The following is an 18,302-nucleotide window of genomic DNA, read 5'->3' as shown; positions in this document are numbered from 1 at the left end:
TACAAGCAAAGTTGAATGACCAGAGGTCAGGATGCTTAAGATTTTGGCCTTGGTGGGAAGTTGGAGTCAGGTTTCCATCCCCTTCCCTGTCCCAGCCTTTGCAATATACTCAGAAAGAAATAGACCTTATCATTGTCCAGCTTGAGTAGGACGTGAGGTTTAACCAATTGGCCTGCCCCCTGGCTGAGATCAAGGGAGATTTGAACACAGATCAGTCTAGAATGAGCCAGGAAAATCCAATAGGATAAGTGTTCCCAGAAGCCTGAATGAGGGGGTCTGTGGAATCCTGGGGCAGCTGCAGAAGGCAGCCTCAGTTTTCCCTGTCTGAAGAATGGGTTGGTGGGAAGAGACTGGGGACTGAGGATGCAGAGGCTTTGATCAAAAGGGTTTTAAAGTGAGGAACTGACAAGAGAACTCAGAGGTAGACCCCACACCTTCAGAACACCCATTCATATGTGACCACTCCGTAGACACACATATGTGCACACTCGCACACATGCACACACATTTTTGCCTTTATTTCTACATCTTGTGTTCTAGGTCTGTGGTTCCTGCTCTCTTCTGCCACCTCCTTTGCTGTTACTGTCTAAATTCTTGTCCCATAATCTCTGGGTGACTAGCTCTCTTTCTGTCCCTCACTCTTGTATGTATTTTTCTCATTCATCAAAACTCTTTCCACATCCCCCTCTTTATTGCTAAGTATTTCCCTCTGGATCCCTCCCTCTGCGCCCACCCCCATACCCAGGTGGAAGTTTTCAACCAAATCAAAGGCAGGCAGGACAGCCGAAGCCGAAGCCGATGCTGACTCCTTCAGCACACACAGGGAGGGAGGGTGAGCCCCGGGGAAATCTGGAAATCGTTACCCACCCCCTCACCCCCATCCTCCCTCTGCCGCTGGAGGTGGGCTGTCCTGGCAGAGGGAGGAGGTAGCTAAGAAGGCTGGGACCTTGTAGGGAAGGGGGGGGTGTTTCTCGTGGATTCCCTGATGTGCTGGGTGACTCTGTCCTCCTTCCACTCTGTTTGTCTATTTCTGGGTCTCTGACATGCCCCCAGGTCCCAGTCCCTCGCTCTCTGCTGCCCGGTCTCTGGGTCTCAGACTCTAAACTCTCAATTTCTATGCCCCTCCCTCCCCCCGCCTTTTTACCCTCCTCTCCCTCTGGGTCTCCCCCCACCATTTATCTGAGCTTTTGTCCCCTTCTTGGGGGTCTCTGCACTCTCTCAAAATCCCGGTTCCTCCATGCCTGAGTCTCTTATTCTATCCATCCAGCCACACACTAATAGGCCCTCCATTGGCTGCGTTCAGGGTGGGCGGGTTCTGTCACCCGGGGCGACAGCAACAACAAGCCTGCTCCTGCTAGGCTACCGGGCAGGGGTGGGACCATGGCGGGTAGGACCCTAGCTCTGCGCTACGGTCCCCCGTGGTCCCCCATCTCTGGGACCGAGGTGCCTGGATCCTGGCCCAACTGGCATCTCACGAGCAGTGGCGTGGCCCACCGCTTTATCCCGCCCGTGTCCTTCCCCCCGCCCACTGTGCAGGTGAGAGGACCTTAGCCTCTTGGCCAAGAGGAGACTGGGGTCCCAGACTCAAGGAGCCTGGAGATTCAGACACTTGCTGAGAGAAAGGGCGATTTGGGGCTTCGACTCCTGTCTGACTGAAGGGGGAGGGTCTCAGGGTCTGGGGCCGAGAGAGGAGGCGCCAGCTAACCCAGATGCCTGGAACTGGCGGGAGGAAAGGGCTGGGAGCTGACCAGACGCCTGAGTCCTTTCAGCTGACGGCCCGCACCTTCTGCTCAGTCCACGGTCGCGGAGCCCCTGCCCCCGGCCGCAAAGCAGGATTTGCATATCTGGGCTTTCGACGAGGTCATCAGCAGATGGGAGACAACCTCGGGCTCAGCTCTAGTGCCTAAGACCCACGGAGGGCCCTACGCCCAGCCCAAGACCTCAGAACCTGCGAACCCCACCCGGACTGTGGGGATCAAGGATTTAAGGGAAAAAGTAAGATTCCGGGATGCCCAGGTCCGGGGTAGACAGGGCTGGGGGCCGCACTGGAATCCCGTGCACCCTCACGCTGGGTCCCCGCCTCGCCTTCTCTCAGCTCAGACATCGCGGCCGGCGTCTCCCTCTGATCACCAAGGACCAGTGCAGTGAGACGAAGGCGCAGTACGGCGGCTGGCCCGACCTGGACCGGGGCCCCACCTCCTACTTCGGGCCCCAGCCCCTAGAGCTTGCGGACCACCACCGAGGGGGCCCTTCCCAGGTAGCAGAGAACCGCAGTGGCAGCATCTGGCAGAACTTTGAGCGCCTGGGGTGGGGGGAACCCCCCCTCAGAAGCTAGGAACCCGGCTGAGACCCTAGCGCCGGGTCAGAAGAAACTCTAAGTCTAGGGGCTAAAGAATGGGACCGAATCTGAAGTTGCATAGACTAGGGGAGGGGTTTGGCACTTTAGAAGCGGAGCCAGGAGGAGGCAGGGACTGGAAGCCCGAAAGCCCAGCTCTGAGGCAGGTCTAGTAAATCTTGGGGCGGGCCTAGGAGCTAGGGGCGGAGCTACGCAGCCTAAAGTACTCGTGGGCGGAGCTCGAATATCCTGAGGCGGGTTTGATAACCAGAGAAAGGGCTGGCTTCTCCTCTTAGGGTAAAGTAAGGGGGAATGGTTTCTGCTGAATTCCAGTGGCGGGACCAATCTAGGGGAGGAGCCAGGGAGGTCTTTCAGTGACTGGGGACTTGGCGGGCAGAATATTTGGATTTTGGAGGTGAGGCTAGTAAGGGTTTTGCCTTGGGGAGCGAAGTTGAAGTGCTGCTGCTGCTGCTGCTGCTAAGTCGCTTCAGTCGTGTCCGACTCTGTGCGACCCCGTAGACGGCAGCCCACCAAGGCTCTGCCGTCCCTAGGACTCTCCAGGCAAGAACACTGGAGTGGGTTGCCATTTCCTTCTCCAATGCATGAAAGTGAAAAGTGAAAGTGAATTCGCTCAGTCATGTCCAACTCTTAGCGACCCCATGGACTGCAGCCCACCAGGCTCCTCTGTCAATGGGATTTTCCAGGCAAGAGTACTGGAGTGGGGTGCTATTGCCTTCTCCGAGTTGAAGTGCACTGACGTGCAATTGACCAAGGATTCTGATTCTGGGGGCGGGTAATCAGGGCTTGGCTCAGAGGGGCTGTTGAGACCCAAGAAAGGAATTCTCAGTCTGGCACCGAGGGCATGGAACGGGTTATGAGTTTTCTTGCTCATTCCTCCTCCCCCGATCTTTCTCAGGCTTTAATCCCTTGGACCAAGAACCCCGAGCTGGCCGGCCGGCCTTTCACAATTTCTGACCGGGGCATACTGGACCGCCATCAACTCTATCTGACCACTTCGGCCCGGGACTTCCGGCCCTATTCGAAGTGAGCTTGCGTCCTCTCTTGGCCCCGTCCCCCTGCATAACCCCCGCAGAGGCTGGCGGGACGCCAAGCCCCCCGGTGTTGACTGACCCTCTCTGACTCAGTAGTCTTGGCCTTCAGTCCCTGCGCGGGCAAGAACCAGAAATTCAGACCCAGCCCCTACCGCTTTTAGCACTCTGGTTTACTTAGTGTCAACTCTCAAGAACTAGGAGCCCGCTGAGGGCCCATGAGGGAGTTCCGGATCTGAGGGCATGGCCCTGAGGGTCTAAGGCTGGCCTCTTTTGGTGTTTGCGTCCTCGGATAATTCCCCAGCCCCAAGCCTCCTAAAGGGTCCCAGACTCCTACAAATGTGTCCTCGAGGATCCAGCTGTGCCCTCCTCATCCTGCCTCCACCCCAACCCAACAGGAAGGAGTTGTCAAGCTATCCTCGCAAGGACTCGATGACCTCAGACTTCGGGGAGACGCCCCAGGCAGGCGGCCACAGCCAGAAGCAGCTGCCCTGTCCGTCCTCCTCTCGACCACCCCAGCAGGCGAAAATCCGCTTGCCTCGCGGCTGCCGGGTGATGCCCGTCGTGCCGCACCGCGGGGCGCTGACTCTGGCTCAGGAATCCTACAACCTCCCGCTGCACCCACTCCGCCGGCTGGACCGCTTCTGCCCGCTGGAGCTGCCCTGGGGCGGCCCCCACTGGAAGCCGGTGTCAGGCATCTACAGCGTGCCTCATGCCTACCGCACCGAGAACTCCAACTACGGCAGCTTGAAGCCAGCGTTGGTCTGAATCAGACCAGCCAGCCCCGCCCTGCACACGCCCCCCAGACAAGGCGGGGCCAAGCCTGGAAGACCGCGACTAGGGGCTCGCTGGGCGGGGCCCCGCCCATCTGGGGGCGGACCAGATCTTGGCCCTTGGACGGGGCGAATCTAACATCCACTCAATTGCGGGGGCGGGACTTCTGCGGCCGAAGGGGCACAGCTTATCTTACTCGATGAGTTAAAGAGCCTAAATCACCCTCTTTGCTGGGTTTGGTTCCGGCATCCTGGCTTTTGGGGCCCGAGTATGGGGCAGGTGGGATTCCACTGAATCCTTTTTGGAGGGGCGGCGTGAGTGGACCCCCCACTACCCCTGGCCACAGAATCCAATATTGAAGCTACGCCCCTCCTAAGAAGTTGGACTCAGGCTTTGGCCGGAGGAGCAGCCAATCATCATCGGAGAGTTGTCAGAGGGGCGGTGCTGCAGCCTCTGCCCGGTCCCCTCGCGATGGGTAGAGGCGCGCTCACAAGGCAAGCGGCACAGCTGAGGGCCTCCAATATCTGATTTCTTGTACTCCCACCACGACCTCCCTAGCACCCGGGGATTGAGTCTGTGAAGTCACCTTCTCCTTGGGTGTCTTCTGCTTCGTGGTGCGGGAGCCGCTCAGGGAGTGGGGGGAGGGATGCGCCGTTGAGCCGCTCTTGCCTCTCCCTGACCTTGTCTGCCTCTCGCCCCCGGGGAGATTAGTGTCCAGGTTACCCCACCATGCTGCCACCCTCGGTGGCCTTGCCGCCCCCACAGCCTGCAGGTATAAGACTAGGTGAACACAGCAGGGGAGGCACCAAGGATGGAGATGCTCCAGGTAAGTCTGTAGGGCCCCCTGTGACTCCATCCAGGCCACAGCTGGCAGGAAGTGGGAGAGTCCGGGGACCTGGTAAAGGAGGCCTCTTTCTAGAAGAGTGTGGGGAGGACAGTAGGCCTGACGGTGGGAGGAGGGCAGCAGGTGGGGCCTGAGGTGTTGGGGTGTCTGGGGTCCCTGGGGATGGGAAATCCTTGAATGGAAGGTGGCAGGCACAGGAGCTGGGTCCCTGAACGTGTGCATGCAGGGCTTGGGGGTGGGGTGAGGATCTGGCTGGCCCTGAGGCACTGGCCTTGTCCCAGGGACTGCTGCTGTGGCTGCTGCTGGGCGTGGCCGGGGTGTGGGCTTCCAGGGGGCCACTGCGGCCGCTGTGCCAGCCCATCAATGCCACCCTGGCGGCTGAGAAGGAGGCCTGCCCTGTCTGTATCACTTTCACCACCAGCATCTGCGCCGGCTACTGCCCCAGCATGGTGAGCTGCCGAGGGCGGGCGGGTGCCACCAACCCAGCTCCAGGCAATTACTCGGGGCTAGGCCCACAGAAGACCCGCAGTGGCAGTGGGGGTGGAAGGGTGGCCTGCCGCCTGGGGAAGGGGCCGGGCAGGTGGGAAGGAGAGCACAGAGGGTCCCTGGGATCTGTGGGGTGCAGTGGGGGAGCTCGGGGGAGAGCTCAGCCCCATGGAGACACTCAAGCTCCCCGCCCTCCAGAAGCGGGTGCTGCCTGTCATCCTGCCGCCCATGCCCCAGCGGGTGTGCACCTACCACGAGCTGCGCTTCGCCTCCGTTCGGCTCCCCGGCTGCCCACCTGGCGTGGACCCAATGGTCTCTTTCCCCGTGGCCCTCAGCTGTCACTGTGGGCCCTGCCGCCTCAGCAGCACTGACTGCGGGGGTCCCAGAACCCAACCCTTGGCCTGTGACCACCCCCCGCTCCCAGACATCCTCTTCCTCTAAGGATGCCCCACTTCAACCTCCCATGCCCACCCTAACTCCCAAAGCCAGCAGACACTCCTCCCCTCCCTTCCCAATAAAGACTTCTCAAGCTGCACTCTAGTGTTGTCTTTTTGGGGGCTTGGGTGTGTGCACCCATTTGTGTGCACACGTGCACACACACACACACACACACAATGGGCCCAGTTTCAGAACCATTTTATACAAAGTCACAGTGTCAGAACTCTAGTAGAAAACGGGGGGTGGGGGTGGGGTGGGGGGGAAGGGTGATCAGCTCAGGAGGTGTCCATGGTTTCACCTTCTGTGAGAGAAGGAAAGCCACATGGTCAGCACGGCCCAGCAGGCAGGGCCAGGGCTCCCTCCTCCCTCTCCGGGGCAGGCACGGGGGGGGGACACTCACTGAGCTCATTGAAGAGGAAGGCGTCTTGGTATTCCTTCATGTATTGCGTGGAGCGCGACTCGTCCAGGAAGAGAGAGTAGACCCGCTTGATGTCGTCCACCTGCACCTCGGTGCCCTGACGGGGGACACGAGAGCTCAGGGGGGCCCCACCCAGGAGCCAGGTCACGTCCCACCACGGCCACCTCCTGGCTGTGGGCCCCGCCGCTCCATCCCTCAGTTTCTTCACCTGTAAAATGGACTTAACGGCATCAACTGCAGCCAACAGATATTTACCCAGCATCTCCCATGTGTCAGGCTGGGAGCCACAGAAAGAAACCCAAGGGCCTGAAGTTCCCACCTTCGAAAACTTAAGTTCTGGGACTAAATGCAACTGCCCAGGGAAAGCCCTGAGAGTAGCGTGTGGACCACTCACTCCTCTGACGCTGGCTGGACTCAGCGGCTCACCTTGCGTTTCCGGCACACCAGGCTGGCAGCCGTGATGAGCTGGATGGCATAGCGCAGCGAGGTCTCCAGCCCGATGCGGGTCAGAACTGTGTAGGCGTCCTCACTCATCTCCACGTCTTCTTCCTCGCACCTGTGGGCAGGGAGGGGCGGGGGTGTTCAGCCAGGGACGGAGCCATGAGGAGTCAGAATCCTCGGAAGCCCAGAACACAGAGTGAGAAAGGCCACCGAGGCAGGAGCTGGACCTCAAACTCGGGCCTCCCGAGCCTCCCCCTTTCAGGGCTCTTTCCCCAGCGCCAGGCACCCGCACAGCCCCTCCCTTGTCCAAAGAGCCCCCCCACCACCACCAGAGGCCACTGCTAGGATGCCCCGCCCAGCCCTGCTTCTGGCAGGCCCAGAGACCTCCCCCGCAGACCTCAGTGGTCCCCACGTGTCAAGCAGGATGGACACCAGCCCCTCAGGCCGGCAGCCTGGTCCTGCCCGGGAAGGCCGAGGGCCCCTGCCCGCACCGGATGCGAAGGATCTGCTTTGTGTCTTTCTCGCTGTAGGGGGAGGTGGAGACGATGAGCAGACGGTCCAGCAGGTCAATGGGGATGCCGTGGGGGCTCTGGTAGCTGGTGCCCCGGATCCTGCAGAGGAGGAGGAAGGGAGGGCCATCAGGGTGACGCTCCTAGAACCCGGCTCTCCCCTCTCTACACTTAGAACACCCCACCCCACCCGCCCTCTCCGCCACAGCCCACTCACTGGGCCAAATACCGCTGAGCCTTCAGCTTAGGGCTGGCGTCACCACCTGACGTGGTAGCCACCCTCTGACTGCGTTGCTCCCCATCCAGAGCCAGGCTGGTCTGAGCTAGAGATCTAGGTCTGGGATTACTGGATCAAGGTCCCACTCCTCTGCTGGACCCAGAGCTCCACAAGGGAGGGACTGGGCCCACCCTGTACCCTCACTGCACCTGGCCCAGCACAAGGTCAGGCACGTGGCGGGTGCCAGGAAATAGCAGATTCCTGTTATGTGTGGGAGCTGTGATCTATAACTGGGGGTGATCACTCAATTAGCAAGTACTGAACCACCGCCCATGGAGGAAACAGTAACACATGGCTAGGCTCTTGGCAGCCTCTGTCACAATTTTTGGCCACCAGATAGCTTGGTTTCAGGTGTTTCTGTTTAAAGACACCCGATTCAGTATATATTATTGACTTTTCATGCTGAACTCATGCCCACAGCCTCTGAACTTGCGCCTGACGGATGCTATCTAACAACTGTTTTCTCTATACGGTCCATCCCTGCTGTGCTCAAAGACATTAGACAGCTAGGGGACATTTTATAATTTGTTTAATTTTTTGGCTGCTCCACACAACATGTGGAATCCTAGTTTCCCAACCAGGGATCGAACCCTTGCTCCTTGCTTTGGAAGTGTGGACTCCCAACCACTTGACTGCCGGCTAAGTCGCCTAGGGGCCATTTTAAACCACAAAATCATCAGGAACAAACAGCACACAGTGTGCCGCCTGTGGCAACAAGTAGACAAAGAAAAGGACGCCTGATTGCAGCCCGTGAGCTCAAACTAGGAGGCGGAGCACTGCCTGCTTTGACCCTCGCCTGGACTGTTTGCTGTGGGCCATTCAATTTTTCCCTGCTCTGCACACGTCCGTGAGTGACCGCCAGAGTGTGGCAAATATCGATTTGGGAGCTACAGATCATCTGTAGCGAATAAGCAGAATCACAAATATGGAACCTGCAGGATAATGAGGAGTGACTGGGTTTGCAGCCTCTCACAGGTGATGCCCCCGATCCCATGGCCTGACCTGCAGCTGCTACAAACACGCTCATTTGGATACCAAACTCCAGCCTGCTGCCTTCCACATGTGACCCAGGGCAAGTCACCGGGCCTTGCTATCCCCCATCTTGAAAACAGGGCTGAGGGAATTCCTAGGTGGGCCAGTGGTTAGGACTCCATGCTTCCACTGCAGGGGGCACAGGTTTGAGTCCTGGTTGGAAACTAAGATGTGGCAAGCCATGCGGCATGGCCAAAAAATAAAATTAGTAAGATAAGGGGCTTCCCTGGTGGTCCAGTGATTAAGACTCCAAGCTTCCAACACAGGGGGCGTGGGTTAGATCCCTGGTTGACGAACTAAGATCCCACAGGCCCTGCAGTACGTGTTTGGCGGCAAGAGGAATGGAATGGAATGGGGCTGAGACGATATCTAGCTCCTGAGCTCCTTTTGAGGAAAGGCTGAGCCAAAAGCCAGGGACAACCTGCCCATTATCCCTGGTAGTCGCCCCTTTCTTCCCTGTGCTTCAGCTGGCAAAAGGCTGTAGTCATGCCCCTAAGCAGCCCCGGGCAGCGGCTGTGCTGGGTGCAGCCTTCAGGCCCCCGGCTCTCATGAGCTCTTCATCCCCTGCTTCCTTCTCACTTCCTGTGGACTTTTGAAGATGAGGTGAGGAAGAGCCAGCAGGCAGAACCGGGCACAGCAAAACCCTATGGCAGAGGTTCCCAAGTTTTGTGGTATCTGGTACTCTTCCTGCCTCAGGGGTTTTTCCACTGTATCCTTAGATCAAGAGAAATACTAAGCTGCGTTCCCTTTATTTCTATTCAGCAGTGAGGCATAAGCGACTTGCTCCCTGTTCTCCCAGGGGCCTCCTCAGGGGCCAGCGGGGCTTACCGGGTGATGCCGCGGTTGGTAGCCATGATGAGGACAGGCGCCATGTCACTCTCCAGGGCCCGGTTGAGGAAGGAGAAGCTCTCAATGTCCAGCATGTGGACCTCATCAATGAACAGCACCTGGGGGCCGTTGGGCAGGTATCAAGCCCACCTCCCACGCCTCTCTTCTCCCGCGCCCCCCAACCTGGCCTGGCCCGGGTACTCACGCCAGGGATAATCTCTGCCTTGCCCTCCTCCCGCCACTCGGCCACCTTGGCGTTGATCTGCTCTCGGACTTCGGACTTGATCTCCCCTGTGTCGCCTGTGGGAGGCAGGGTGTCAGAGAGGAGAAGGGATCCAAGGCCGGGGGTCGGGGAGGGCAGTGGACGAAGGCAGAGAGAGACAGGACGCCGGAGACACAGAGAGCGAGCTGGAGTGGTGACGTGACAGTGGCCGGGGACTCAGAGACGTCCCAGAGAGGCAACAGACGAGCCAAACCACAGGTGAACAGCGGAAGACGGCAAGAGGGATGGCGGAGAGGGGAAACGCCAGGCCGTCCTGGTGCACGGCGGGGCGGGGCGGGGAGGGAGCCTCCCGGCGCGGGTGGCCCAGGTGGGCCTCACCTGAGAAGAGGGCCAGGAAGCCCTGGGTGCGGGAGTTGATGACGTCGATCTCGTGGAGAGACACTGTGTGCACCACCTCCTTGCGCTTCTGCAGCTCCCCGTCTGGGCACTGCACGAACTTGGTCTGTGGGGCCGGGGCGGGGTAGACAAGGGCAGAAAAGAGCATGAAGCGGGGGCCCCGGGGGCTGTCGAGGGGAGACGGGCTCCCTGGAATGGAGCTAGGAATCCAGATAGGGGTGATGCAGAAACCCCAGGCCTGAGGGGTAAAGATTAGTGCAGCCCAGAGCACTGAAGGATACAGGGGTTCCTGGAGGACCCCAGAAACCCCTGGCTGTTCTGGAGGGTATGGGGAGGCACCAGGAGGGCCAGGGACGCAGGGCTGGGATGACAGGAGGGTCTGGACCCTGCAGACGCCAGGGGCAGGGGGGAGAGAGAAACGTGCTGGTGCCTGAGCGAGGGGACCCAGGAGCCCTGCCCACCTGGGAGCCCATGGCATCATAGTCGCGAGCCCGTGTGAAGGAGCGTCCCAGCTTGGAGATCTTGCCTGTGGCCTTGTCGATGGTGATCACGTCCCTGCAGGGGAAGGCGGGCAGGGGTGAGGACGGGAAGGGCCGGAGCTCCCCTACCCTGGCCACCGGTGTGGCCCCCACTGCTCACCCGGCCTGGACCTTGTCCTTGGTCAGGGACTCGATCATCTTGGTGCCCAGGTCATATATGGTCTCCATCTCTGTGGTCTTGAGGGTCAGCTTGCCGACTTTGGAGCCCTGAGGGGTGACAGGTAAGGGGTTTAGAGGGGGCCCTGATGTCCCCCCAGCACAGCTTCAGAACCAGCATGACATGGGGCAGTGCTGGGGGCTTGATGAAGATATGCGCTGTCACAGCCTCGGTGACAGCTTTGTGGCTATGTGTATGTCAAAACCTAAAATCCTGAAAACTTTCTGGGGCATGGCTTATTGGAGGTCAGTTGCGCCTTAATAAAGCTTTAAAAATCCAGTAAAGGGGACTTGCCTGGAAATCCAGCGGATAAGACTCTGTACTCTTAATGCAGGGGGCCCAGGTTCGATCCCTGGTCAGAGAACTAGATCCCATATGCCACAACTAAGACCTGGCTCAGCCTAAATAAATAAATTAAAACCAGTAAAGGAACAAACAGGGACTTCCCTGGTGGTCCAGTGGTTAAAACGCCACACTTCCCGTGCAAGAGGCATGGGTTTGATCCTGGTTGAGGAGCTGAGATCCCACATGCCGTGAGCACTGCCCCTGCCCCCCAAAGAGAAACAAAAACCTAAAAGAGAAAATCTGTAAAAACAACAGGCACCTGAGGTCCCACCGAAGGGTCAAGGGGGCAGGTCCCACTATAAAATTTGTTTTTCATACCCAAATAAAAGGTGGTCTTTTGTTAACCACATACCCAGAAGAACACAGCTAAACACAGCTAAGACAACAAAAATGCCACACCCCATCCCCAAGAGATAAGCTAAGAAAACAAAATGTCATACACCCTCCCCACCAGATAAGCTAAGAAAACAAAATGTCACCACCCCCCCACCAACAACACCCCCCAAGGTAAACAGTCACCAAGTCTGGGCTTTTCCCAGCATATCCTGTCTCACCTGTTTCCTGGAGTTGTTTCCATAGTGAGATGCTCCCTTTGTAGGGAGAGGTGGCAAGTGGGTTTGGGGAGGGAGTTAAAGGGAGTTTTGGTTGTTCATTTTCAGTTTTTCTTTTTGGCTGTGCTGGGTCTTGGCCGGGGCATACGGATCTTAATTCCCTGGCCAGGGATCGAACCCAGGCCCCCTGCATTGGAAGCATAGAGTCCCAGCCACTGGACCACCAGGAAGTCCCCAGTTGTTCATTTTGATGAGGATATATCCATGGATTTCTTCTGTAATCTCTTTAAACTCTAATTTAAAGAACTATCTGGGGAATAGCTTTCCCTATACTTAGACTCTTCCACATTGTTTTTTTTTCTACCGTGTTTTTAAAATTCAAAATTTAATTGCCAATAGATAAGACTAATTTAGGAGGCTGTTACAAGTGCTAAAAGTGCAGTTGACCGCAGTTATTCACTTTAAGTCTATTTCCACTGAAAATGAGAAGCTAATGAAAAAAGAGGAGGGTGTTCCTGCAAGACACAGAAACAGAAGGTAGGACTGTGCATCAGGTCAATGGATTTGAAGCAATTTTAGATTTCCTTTTATTTCGCATTTTATTAACACCTGTAACTTAATATTTAACAGAGAACTACAAACACTGCTGAACCTCGAAGACATACACAAAAAGTCATATATTGTTAGATTCCATCAGAGGCAAGTCCATTAAGACAGGAAGTAGATTTGTGGTTGCCAGGGACTGCAGGTGGCGTGGGAGGGGAGGAGGAGCAACTCTGAAAGGGTTGATGGTTAGTTTATGTTGTGTGATTTTATGTCAGTGAAAAACAGACCTACAGAAAAACTGAAAGAGAGAGAAAGAGATGAAGGGGAAACCAGACTATGACAGAAGACTTAAAAGACATATAAGTTTTTAAAATGGGCAGTCTTGGAATACACAGTTGGGTGATAAAAGCTAATGAAACTCAAACGGGTGAGGGTGGCTATTTCTATGGGGTACTGTGGAAAGAGGCAGAGGAAGGGGCAGGGTTGGAGGTGCTGGCTAAGTTTTAGGGTTTTTTTAAATCTTTTTTTAAAGTTTTTTTTTTTGGATGTGGACCATTTCTTAAAGTCCTTATTGAATTTGTTATAATATTGCTTCTGCTTTGTCTTGGTTTTATGGCTGAGAGGCACATAGGATCTTAGCTCCCTGACCAGGAATTGAATCTGTGGTGGAATTGCGGAGTCCTAACCACTGGACCACCAGGAAGTCCTGTTAATTCTTACTGGAGTACAGTTGAGGTACTAGGATTTATAAATCCAACGGGTCTGTAAGCCTAACTATTAGGAATTAACTGTGAGAAACTTCAAGACCTCCTCCGTCATTCCATTGCTTGGTTTGTTTTTTTGGGCAAGTATAGTTGATTTACAATATTGCGTTAATTTCTGCTGTACAGCAAAGTGATCCAGTTAGACATAAATATGTTCTTTTCCATATCCTTTTCCATTGTTCCACCACTTAGCTCACTGTGCCCCTCACAAACGGACAAACCGCCATCAATTCAACCGACCCTCTCTTGCCGGCATATGGATGACTCTAAGCTGCATCTCAAACTTTCCATGGGATTCTGACCTCAGTGCAGACCCAGCACAGCCCACCCACCCCCAGCCCTTGGGGTAGCCTAGACTTGGGAGCACACTCACCGTCCCTGTGGCCGGCCGATCAATCTGGATCTCCACCACCTCCCCTTCAATGATCTCGGTCTCCTCCCTGGCGAGAGAACAGATCTAAGGAGATAGCCCGCGGCCTGGGCCCTCAGGAACTGCTCACCCCTGTGGGCCCCTGGGCACAGGACGAGCTAGCATCCCTCAGGTGGCGTCCCAAGGCTGCTGGGAGCTACCATTACTCCTGCTTACTTGATGCGCACGCCGATGGAGCGCCGGAAGGCCTGGGTCAGTGCCTCTGTCTTGCTCATCTCCAAGGAGAAGATCTCACTGCCTGCGATGGCTGTGAATGGGGTGTCGGGCCCCAAGGCCTGCGCCATGCCTGAGGAAGAGGGGAGGCAGTTTGGGTAGGTGGTCCAGGCACGAGGTCCTCATACCTCCCTAACCAGCTCTTCTTCTTCAGACAGGAAAAAGGGGCTCGGTGCTGTGGGGCAGACAGGGAGACTTGCAGAAAGTGAGTGATGGAGGGCCATGTTGGGAGGCCCTGGGTTGGAACCCCACACTGCCCAGACCAAAAACTTTATGACTCTACAATCATGCTGGACCTGCCTCCCAACCTCTGAGAGCTGTTTAGCCTCAGGGCTTGGGGGGGATGAGCAGGGGTGGAGGCAAGGGGCTGAAAGAGGTTAAAAGAGACTGTGCAGGTTCGAATCCCGGCTTCAATGCTTAGCACCAAGTTATCTTAAGAAGCCTAAGCTGCTCCCCAAGCCAGCCTGACCCTCTGGGTAATGGGAACCATAACATAACAAGCGCTGGCAGGGAACGACATTGCTGCATAGGAGCAATGATAAGGGCGGGCAGGCATGCCCTGGTGCTCAGCCGGGACCCCGATATGTGACCTGGGACCAGCACAGGGAAGGGCCTCCTCTATGGTCTGGGGCCTGGGGTCAGCTGGCAGACAGTGGGCAGTTCCTGCCATCACTCCAAGCTCCGGGCCTCTCTGCCAGCTCCCCTTCCTGGGGGCTCTGCCCAGCTCTGAACCAAGTCTCCCAGACAGGAAGTCACTGAACCCTCCTGACCAGTGCGAGGTGGCAACTCTTCCTGGTCCCCTTTCCAGAGGCATGCCACACTCTGCACCTGGGTATCATGTTCTGTACTGTCTGTTCAGGAGACTCCCAGACTTCCTGCGAGTCTCAGTTCCAGTACTGACTCACCTGGGATGTCCCTCCTGACAACTGCCACCCCATTCTCTCCCCATCACCCTTCATCAGAGGAGAAGCCTCCTCTGTTCTCTACATGGACGGGACTGTGTCCACAAACACCTGCCCTAGGCTGGAAGCCCCTTAAAGTCAGGACTTTGGTCTTAATCATCGTGGTGTCCCCAAATATGAGTGTTACTTTTTCTTAACTGAGGACCTAGCTGTTGCCTTGAGTCTCACTGCCTGGCCCCACAGTCCAGGCACAAAGGTGAGAGTGAGTGGGAAGAGACTCCAGGAAACCTTCAACAAGGAAAAGATGTCAGAGAGCAGTTTTGAAGGACAGATAAGAGCTCAACAAGGATAAGGGACAGTTGTGAGTAAAAAGCTCTTAAATTACTAATGGATTGCAAAAGAGACTGCTGATTGTCTATACAATGCTCATCTTTCACATCTTCCTTTGTTCCAGAACGCCCATTTCAGTAAGGTAACAGTAGTCCCAATTAAAATATAAAAAAAAGTTTTAATGCCTCTCTCTCTCTTGTGCAGTAGAGTGTGGTCATTAACTTCTAGTCAATAAAATATAAGCAAGAGAATGTGGGTGCCCTGAGACAGCTGCTTAAAAGGAGCTCCCTCTAGGAGGTACACCCTCATTACAATTCCTTTCTCCTTCTTCTTATATGGAGTATGGGTGGGATGGCTGGAGCATAGGCCACCTTTTTGCAACCCAAGGTGTCCCTGACATGGAAGCAAGTGATCTTGAGGCAAGAAGGTAGGAGCCCTCATAGAACTGCTTAACAAGCCTGAATTGGCCTATGTTTAGACTCTTCTATGTGACAGAACAAAGCCTTAGTGTTTAAGCCACTTCCATTCTGTGCTGTCTGTTAGACATGGCTGAACCTGACCCTGACTTACATGGGAGGATCATCCGGTGAGGCCAAAAGAGCTACTGCCTGGAGAAGCACCTTACCCATGGCAATGGCTGTCTTCCCAGTGCCTGGCTGGCCAGCAATGAGAACCGCCCGGCCAGCAATCTTCCCTTCTCGGATCATCTCCAGCACCACACCGGCTGCCCTCCGGGCCGCCAGCTGGCCCACCATGCCCTGGGAAGCCTGGGGGCAGGAGGTGACAGGACATATAAGGAAGGTGACTTTCTACTGAGCTGCTGCTGCATTTCTACCACCTCCAGGCCCAAACTGTTGGCTAGGCCTTCAGAAAAAAAGGCTTTTCTCCATCCCCATCTTTTAGAGACCTATGTGTGGCTGAATTGTATAAATACAGCACAGCCAAAGATCTGGAACATCATAACACAGTCTCTGTGTTCCCCAGGGCCTTGGGTTCCCTCCACCTGAGGCCTCCCTGGGGCAGCCTTCCCAGCTTGACCCCCTGGGTTCTACCTGCCGTGGCTCCAAGGCATCATCGAGTCCCAGCCCCCGGATGTGGGAGTGAGCGCCTGCGTGCAGGGAAAGAACCAGAAGACACGGTTACCGGCCAGCTCCTGTCAATGCATGGTGTGAGGGGTTGGGGCCTGGCAGGGTCCATCCTACCCCACCCCTGGGCATCTAATCTGCTCTGGAACTCAGGATCCTCCCTGCTTAGATAGGGGGAGAGATGAGGGGATGGTGTGCAGGACCTCCTCCTCTTGGGGGTCCTGGGTGGGTGGGCTCTGTCGAGGGCACCGAGGCCAGGCAGGCACTAGGGCCCATTCTGGATCCACGCTCACTCACCAATACGCTCAATCCGCGTCACATCGCGGATCTCTGGAACCTTGGTTGTGGCTGTCTGGGGTTGGAGGAAGAGGCATCAGTACAGACTTTGTGGTCCTAGCTGTCCCTCCTGGCCCCCTCCCATGAAACAGTCCTTTTCTCTCCTCCCCAGAGGCAGGTTGGCAGCCCAAACACCAGACCCTCCTTGGCAATCACCCACTAAGGCTGGTGGGTTGACCCCATGACACTGTCAGCCCCAGCTCCCTGTCACTAGGCCTCTGCATGTGCAGGTCCCTGGGTCCTGTGCTCTCCCCAGCCTCCTCACTGAATTACATCAAACACCAGTCATTAAGGGAGGCCTTCCCTCACCTCAGCCCCTGCCTGGCTAGTTCCAGGGTCTCTGGACGTCCAAGCAGAAGGAAGGGCCTCCCCTGGTAGGTCAATCTCATGCCCAGAAGAGAAACTATTGGATCTACATTCTCAGCTCCAATGGATGCTCTAACCCATAAAGGGCACAGCACACATCTCACTGCTTTACCTCGGGGCTCAGTGTTTGGGCTTTGAATAAATGACATCCTGAGCTCATTCAACAAGCAGGTACTGAGGCCTCCTGTGTCCCTAGCTCTCCAAAGAGCAAAGTCAGACACTATCCTTTCTCATGAAGTGGGGAGAGATCACTAAACACTGCCTGGGATAATTCAAGAACTCAGTGGAGATCCTCTCAGATACTCATGGCAGTGTTATTCATAATGCAAAATATCCATCAGTGGATGAACAGATAAACAAAATATGGGTAGCCATACAACATAATATTATTCAGCCATAAAAAGGTATGAACCTCTGATCCACGCTACAAGGGTAAACCTTGAACACACTATGCTGAGTCAAAGAAGCCAGACACAAAAGGTCACCTGTCATATGATTCTATTTATATGCAATGTCCAGAATAGATAAATCCGGAGATATAAAGTAGATCAGTGGCTCTCCAGGGTGAATACAAAAAGGAAGCCTAAGAAGCCAGCATACTGACCCAGCTTCTTGGCCACCTGCCCACAACCCTGTTTCTGCTCACAGGTCTCCTAACCAGAATGAGAGGAGATACAGTCATAGGACCCCAGGAAAACCCTCTCTTTGGAACCAAGAGTTCAGACTTCCTGATCACCAGTAGGTCACATGCCTCCTCCCTTGCTGTTTGGGACCCTTCCGTTCACTCTTCCTTACAGGAGGTTGGTCACTGCCCCCAAAGCACTACCAGAAGATTGAGAACATACTCCCACTCACCCCTACACAGCCTGTCAGACACTACTTGAGACAGAAAAGAGACACTGATCCAGGAATCCCAAAATTTAGCCATCCCAGCATAAACAGACCTGCCTCCTACAAAACCTTTCCTTTCACCATAAGCCTCTTCTACCCCCTGCTGCCTACTGATCCCATGGAAACAGAGGTCATTACGAAATTCTGCCCCTACCATCCTCTCACACTTCCAATGCTTTATACACACCCATGGGAACTGCGTCTCAGGAGGGTGGCCACTGCCCTTTCCTCTTCCACTTCACCATCCACTGCCCTTTGCCATGACAACAGAAACAGAGTGACAGTTCACACCACAGGCACCATCTCATCTCCATCCTAGCCCCATCTTGACTGGGGTTACCATGAGGACTGAGGCCCCGGGGAAGCCATGTCCAACCCTCAAGCTAAGGCTACATTCTTTCTTTATTCAGATGTTTCTCAGAAAAGTACTTGGGGCCTGGCCCAATATACTTGGTCTCTCCTTTGCGGAGTTCATTCAAGTGATAACTTATTGAGCATCCACACTGGGCATGCCGTGATGAAGTGCTAGGAATATGAAAACAGTTGAAACAATTCCATGACAAGATCTCAAGCCTCTGTGCCCACAACCATTTTCGACTCTGAGTTCTCAACACTCTTTCTTTTGGCTGAAGACTCAGTAAGCAACTCCACGATCTGAAGCTCATACGGCAGGTCCCCGCCTGTGTTTCTCCCTTGTACTCAGGTACCACTCACACCATCAACAACCCAAGACTGTTTTATGGCTTGCAGCCCGAGACACTACAACCCTTATCAGACTTCAAAGCAAAGAAGATTGG

General features: G+C 55.5%; 3 protein-coding genes across 5 annotated transcripts in view; 2 read left to right on the top strand and 1 right to left on the bottom strand.

Moving 5' to 3' along the window:
- RUVBL2 (RuvB like AAA ATPase 2) overlaps window positions 1-18,302 on the bottom strand; it is a 93,105-nt gene that overhangs the window by 73,934 nt on the left and 869 nt on the right. The window contains exons 2-15 of one of the 2 annotated variants that reach the window (XM_069551192.1): window positions 16,210-16,264; window positions 15,880-15,935; window positions 15,453-15,594; window positions 13,539-13,668; window positions 13,326-13,392; window positions 10,690-10,796; window positions 10,512-10,605; window positions 10,033-10,156; window positions 9,637-9,731; window positions 9,432-9,550; window positions 7,277-7,396; window positions 6,771-6,900; window positions 6,327-6,441; window positions 6,188-6,227 (exon numbers count right to left, since the gene is read on the bottom strand). In XM_069551192.1, the coding sequence (XP_069407293.1) occupies window positions 6,202-6,227; window positions 6,327-6,441; window positions 6,771-6,900; window positions 7,277-7,396; window positions 9,432-9,550; window positions 9,637-9,731; window positions 10,033-10,156; window positions 10,512-10,605; window positions 10,690-10,796; window positions 13,326-13,392; window positions 13,539-13,668; window positions 15,453-15,594; window positions 15,880-15,935; window positions 16,210-16,264 (1,380 nt within the window). In that variant the 3' untranslated portion in view covers window positions 6,188-6,201. Of the gene's footprint in view, window positions 1-6,108; window positions 6,228-6,326; window positions 6,442-6,770; window positions 6,901-7,276; window positions 7,397-9,431; window positions 9,551-9,636; window positions 9,732-10,032; window positions 10,157-10,511; window positions 10,606-10,689; window positions 10,797-13,325; window positions 13,393-13,538; window positions 13,669-15,452; window positions 15,595-15,879; window positions 15,936-16,209; window positions 16,265-18,302 lie in introns of those variants that run through there. The other variant, XM_069551191.1, reaches the window with a different exon arrangement.
- Window positions 1,329-4,152, top strand: SAXO3 (stabilizer of axonemal microtubules 3). Its single transcript, XM_069551197.1, has 5 exons — window positions 1,329-1,536; window positions 1,795-1,995; window positions 2,096-2,257; window positions 3,252-3,379; window positions 3,783-4,152. The coding sequence occupies exons 1-5, from the start codon at window positions 1,381-1,383 to the stop codon at window positions 4,150-4,152; spliced, it is 1,017 nt and encodes a 338-aa protein (XP_069407298.1). The 5' UTR covers window positions 1,329-1,380.
- LHB (luteinizing hormone subunit beta) lies at window positions 3,840-6,023 on the top strand. Of its 2 annotated transcripts, none has more exons than XM_069551207.1 (3): window positions 3,840-4,984; window positions 5,284-5,451; window positions 5,687-6,023. In XM_069551207.1, exons 1-3 carry the CDS (start codon window positions 4,970-4,972, stop codon window positions 5,927-5,929), a joined length of 426 nt encoding a protein of 141 aa, XP_069407308.1. In that variant the 5' UTR covers window positions 3,840-4,969; the 3' UTR covers window positions 5,930-6,023. The 2 variants fall into 2 exon arrangements, with proteins under 2 accessions (XP_069407308.1, XP_069407306.1); XM_069551205.1 differs by having other exon boundaries at window positions 4,366-4,984; window positions 5,672-6,023.

The sequence above is a fragment of the Ovis canadensis genome, chromosome 14 (genome assembly GCF_042477335.2).
Source record: "Ovis canadensis isolate MfBH-ARS-UI-01 breed Bighorn chromosome 14, ARS-UI_OviCan_v2, whole genome shotgun sequence".
Lineage (NCBI taxonomy): Eukaryota > Metazoa > Chordata > Mammalia > Artiodactyla > Bovidae > Ovis > Ovis canadensis.
The sequence above is the reverse complement of the archived record's forward strand: the minus strand, read 5'-3'. Positions and strand labels throughout refer to the sequence as shown.

Coding starts and splice junctions, on each gene's coding strand:
- SAXO3 (XM_069551197.1), top strand. CDS start 1,381: ATGGCGGGTAGGACCCTAGCTCTGCGCTACGGTCCCCCGTGGTCCCCC. Junction 1,537..1,794: donor TCCCCCCGCCCACTGTGCAG/GTGAGAGGACCT, acceptor CCTTCTGCTCAG/TCCACGGTCGCGGAGCCCCT. Junction 2,258..3,251: donor ACCGAGGGGGCCCTTCCCAG/GTAGCAGAGAAC, acceptor GATCTTTCTCAG/GCTTTAATCCCTTGGACCAA.
- LHB (XM_069551205.1), top strand. Junction 5,452..5,671: donor CCGGCTACTGCCCCAGCATG/GTGAGCTGCCGA, acceptor GAGACACTCAAG/CTCCCCGCCCTCCAGAAGCG.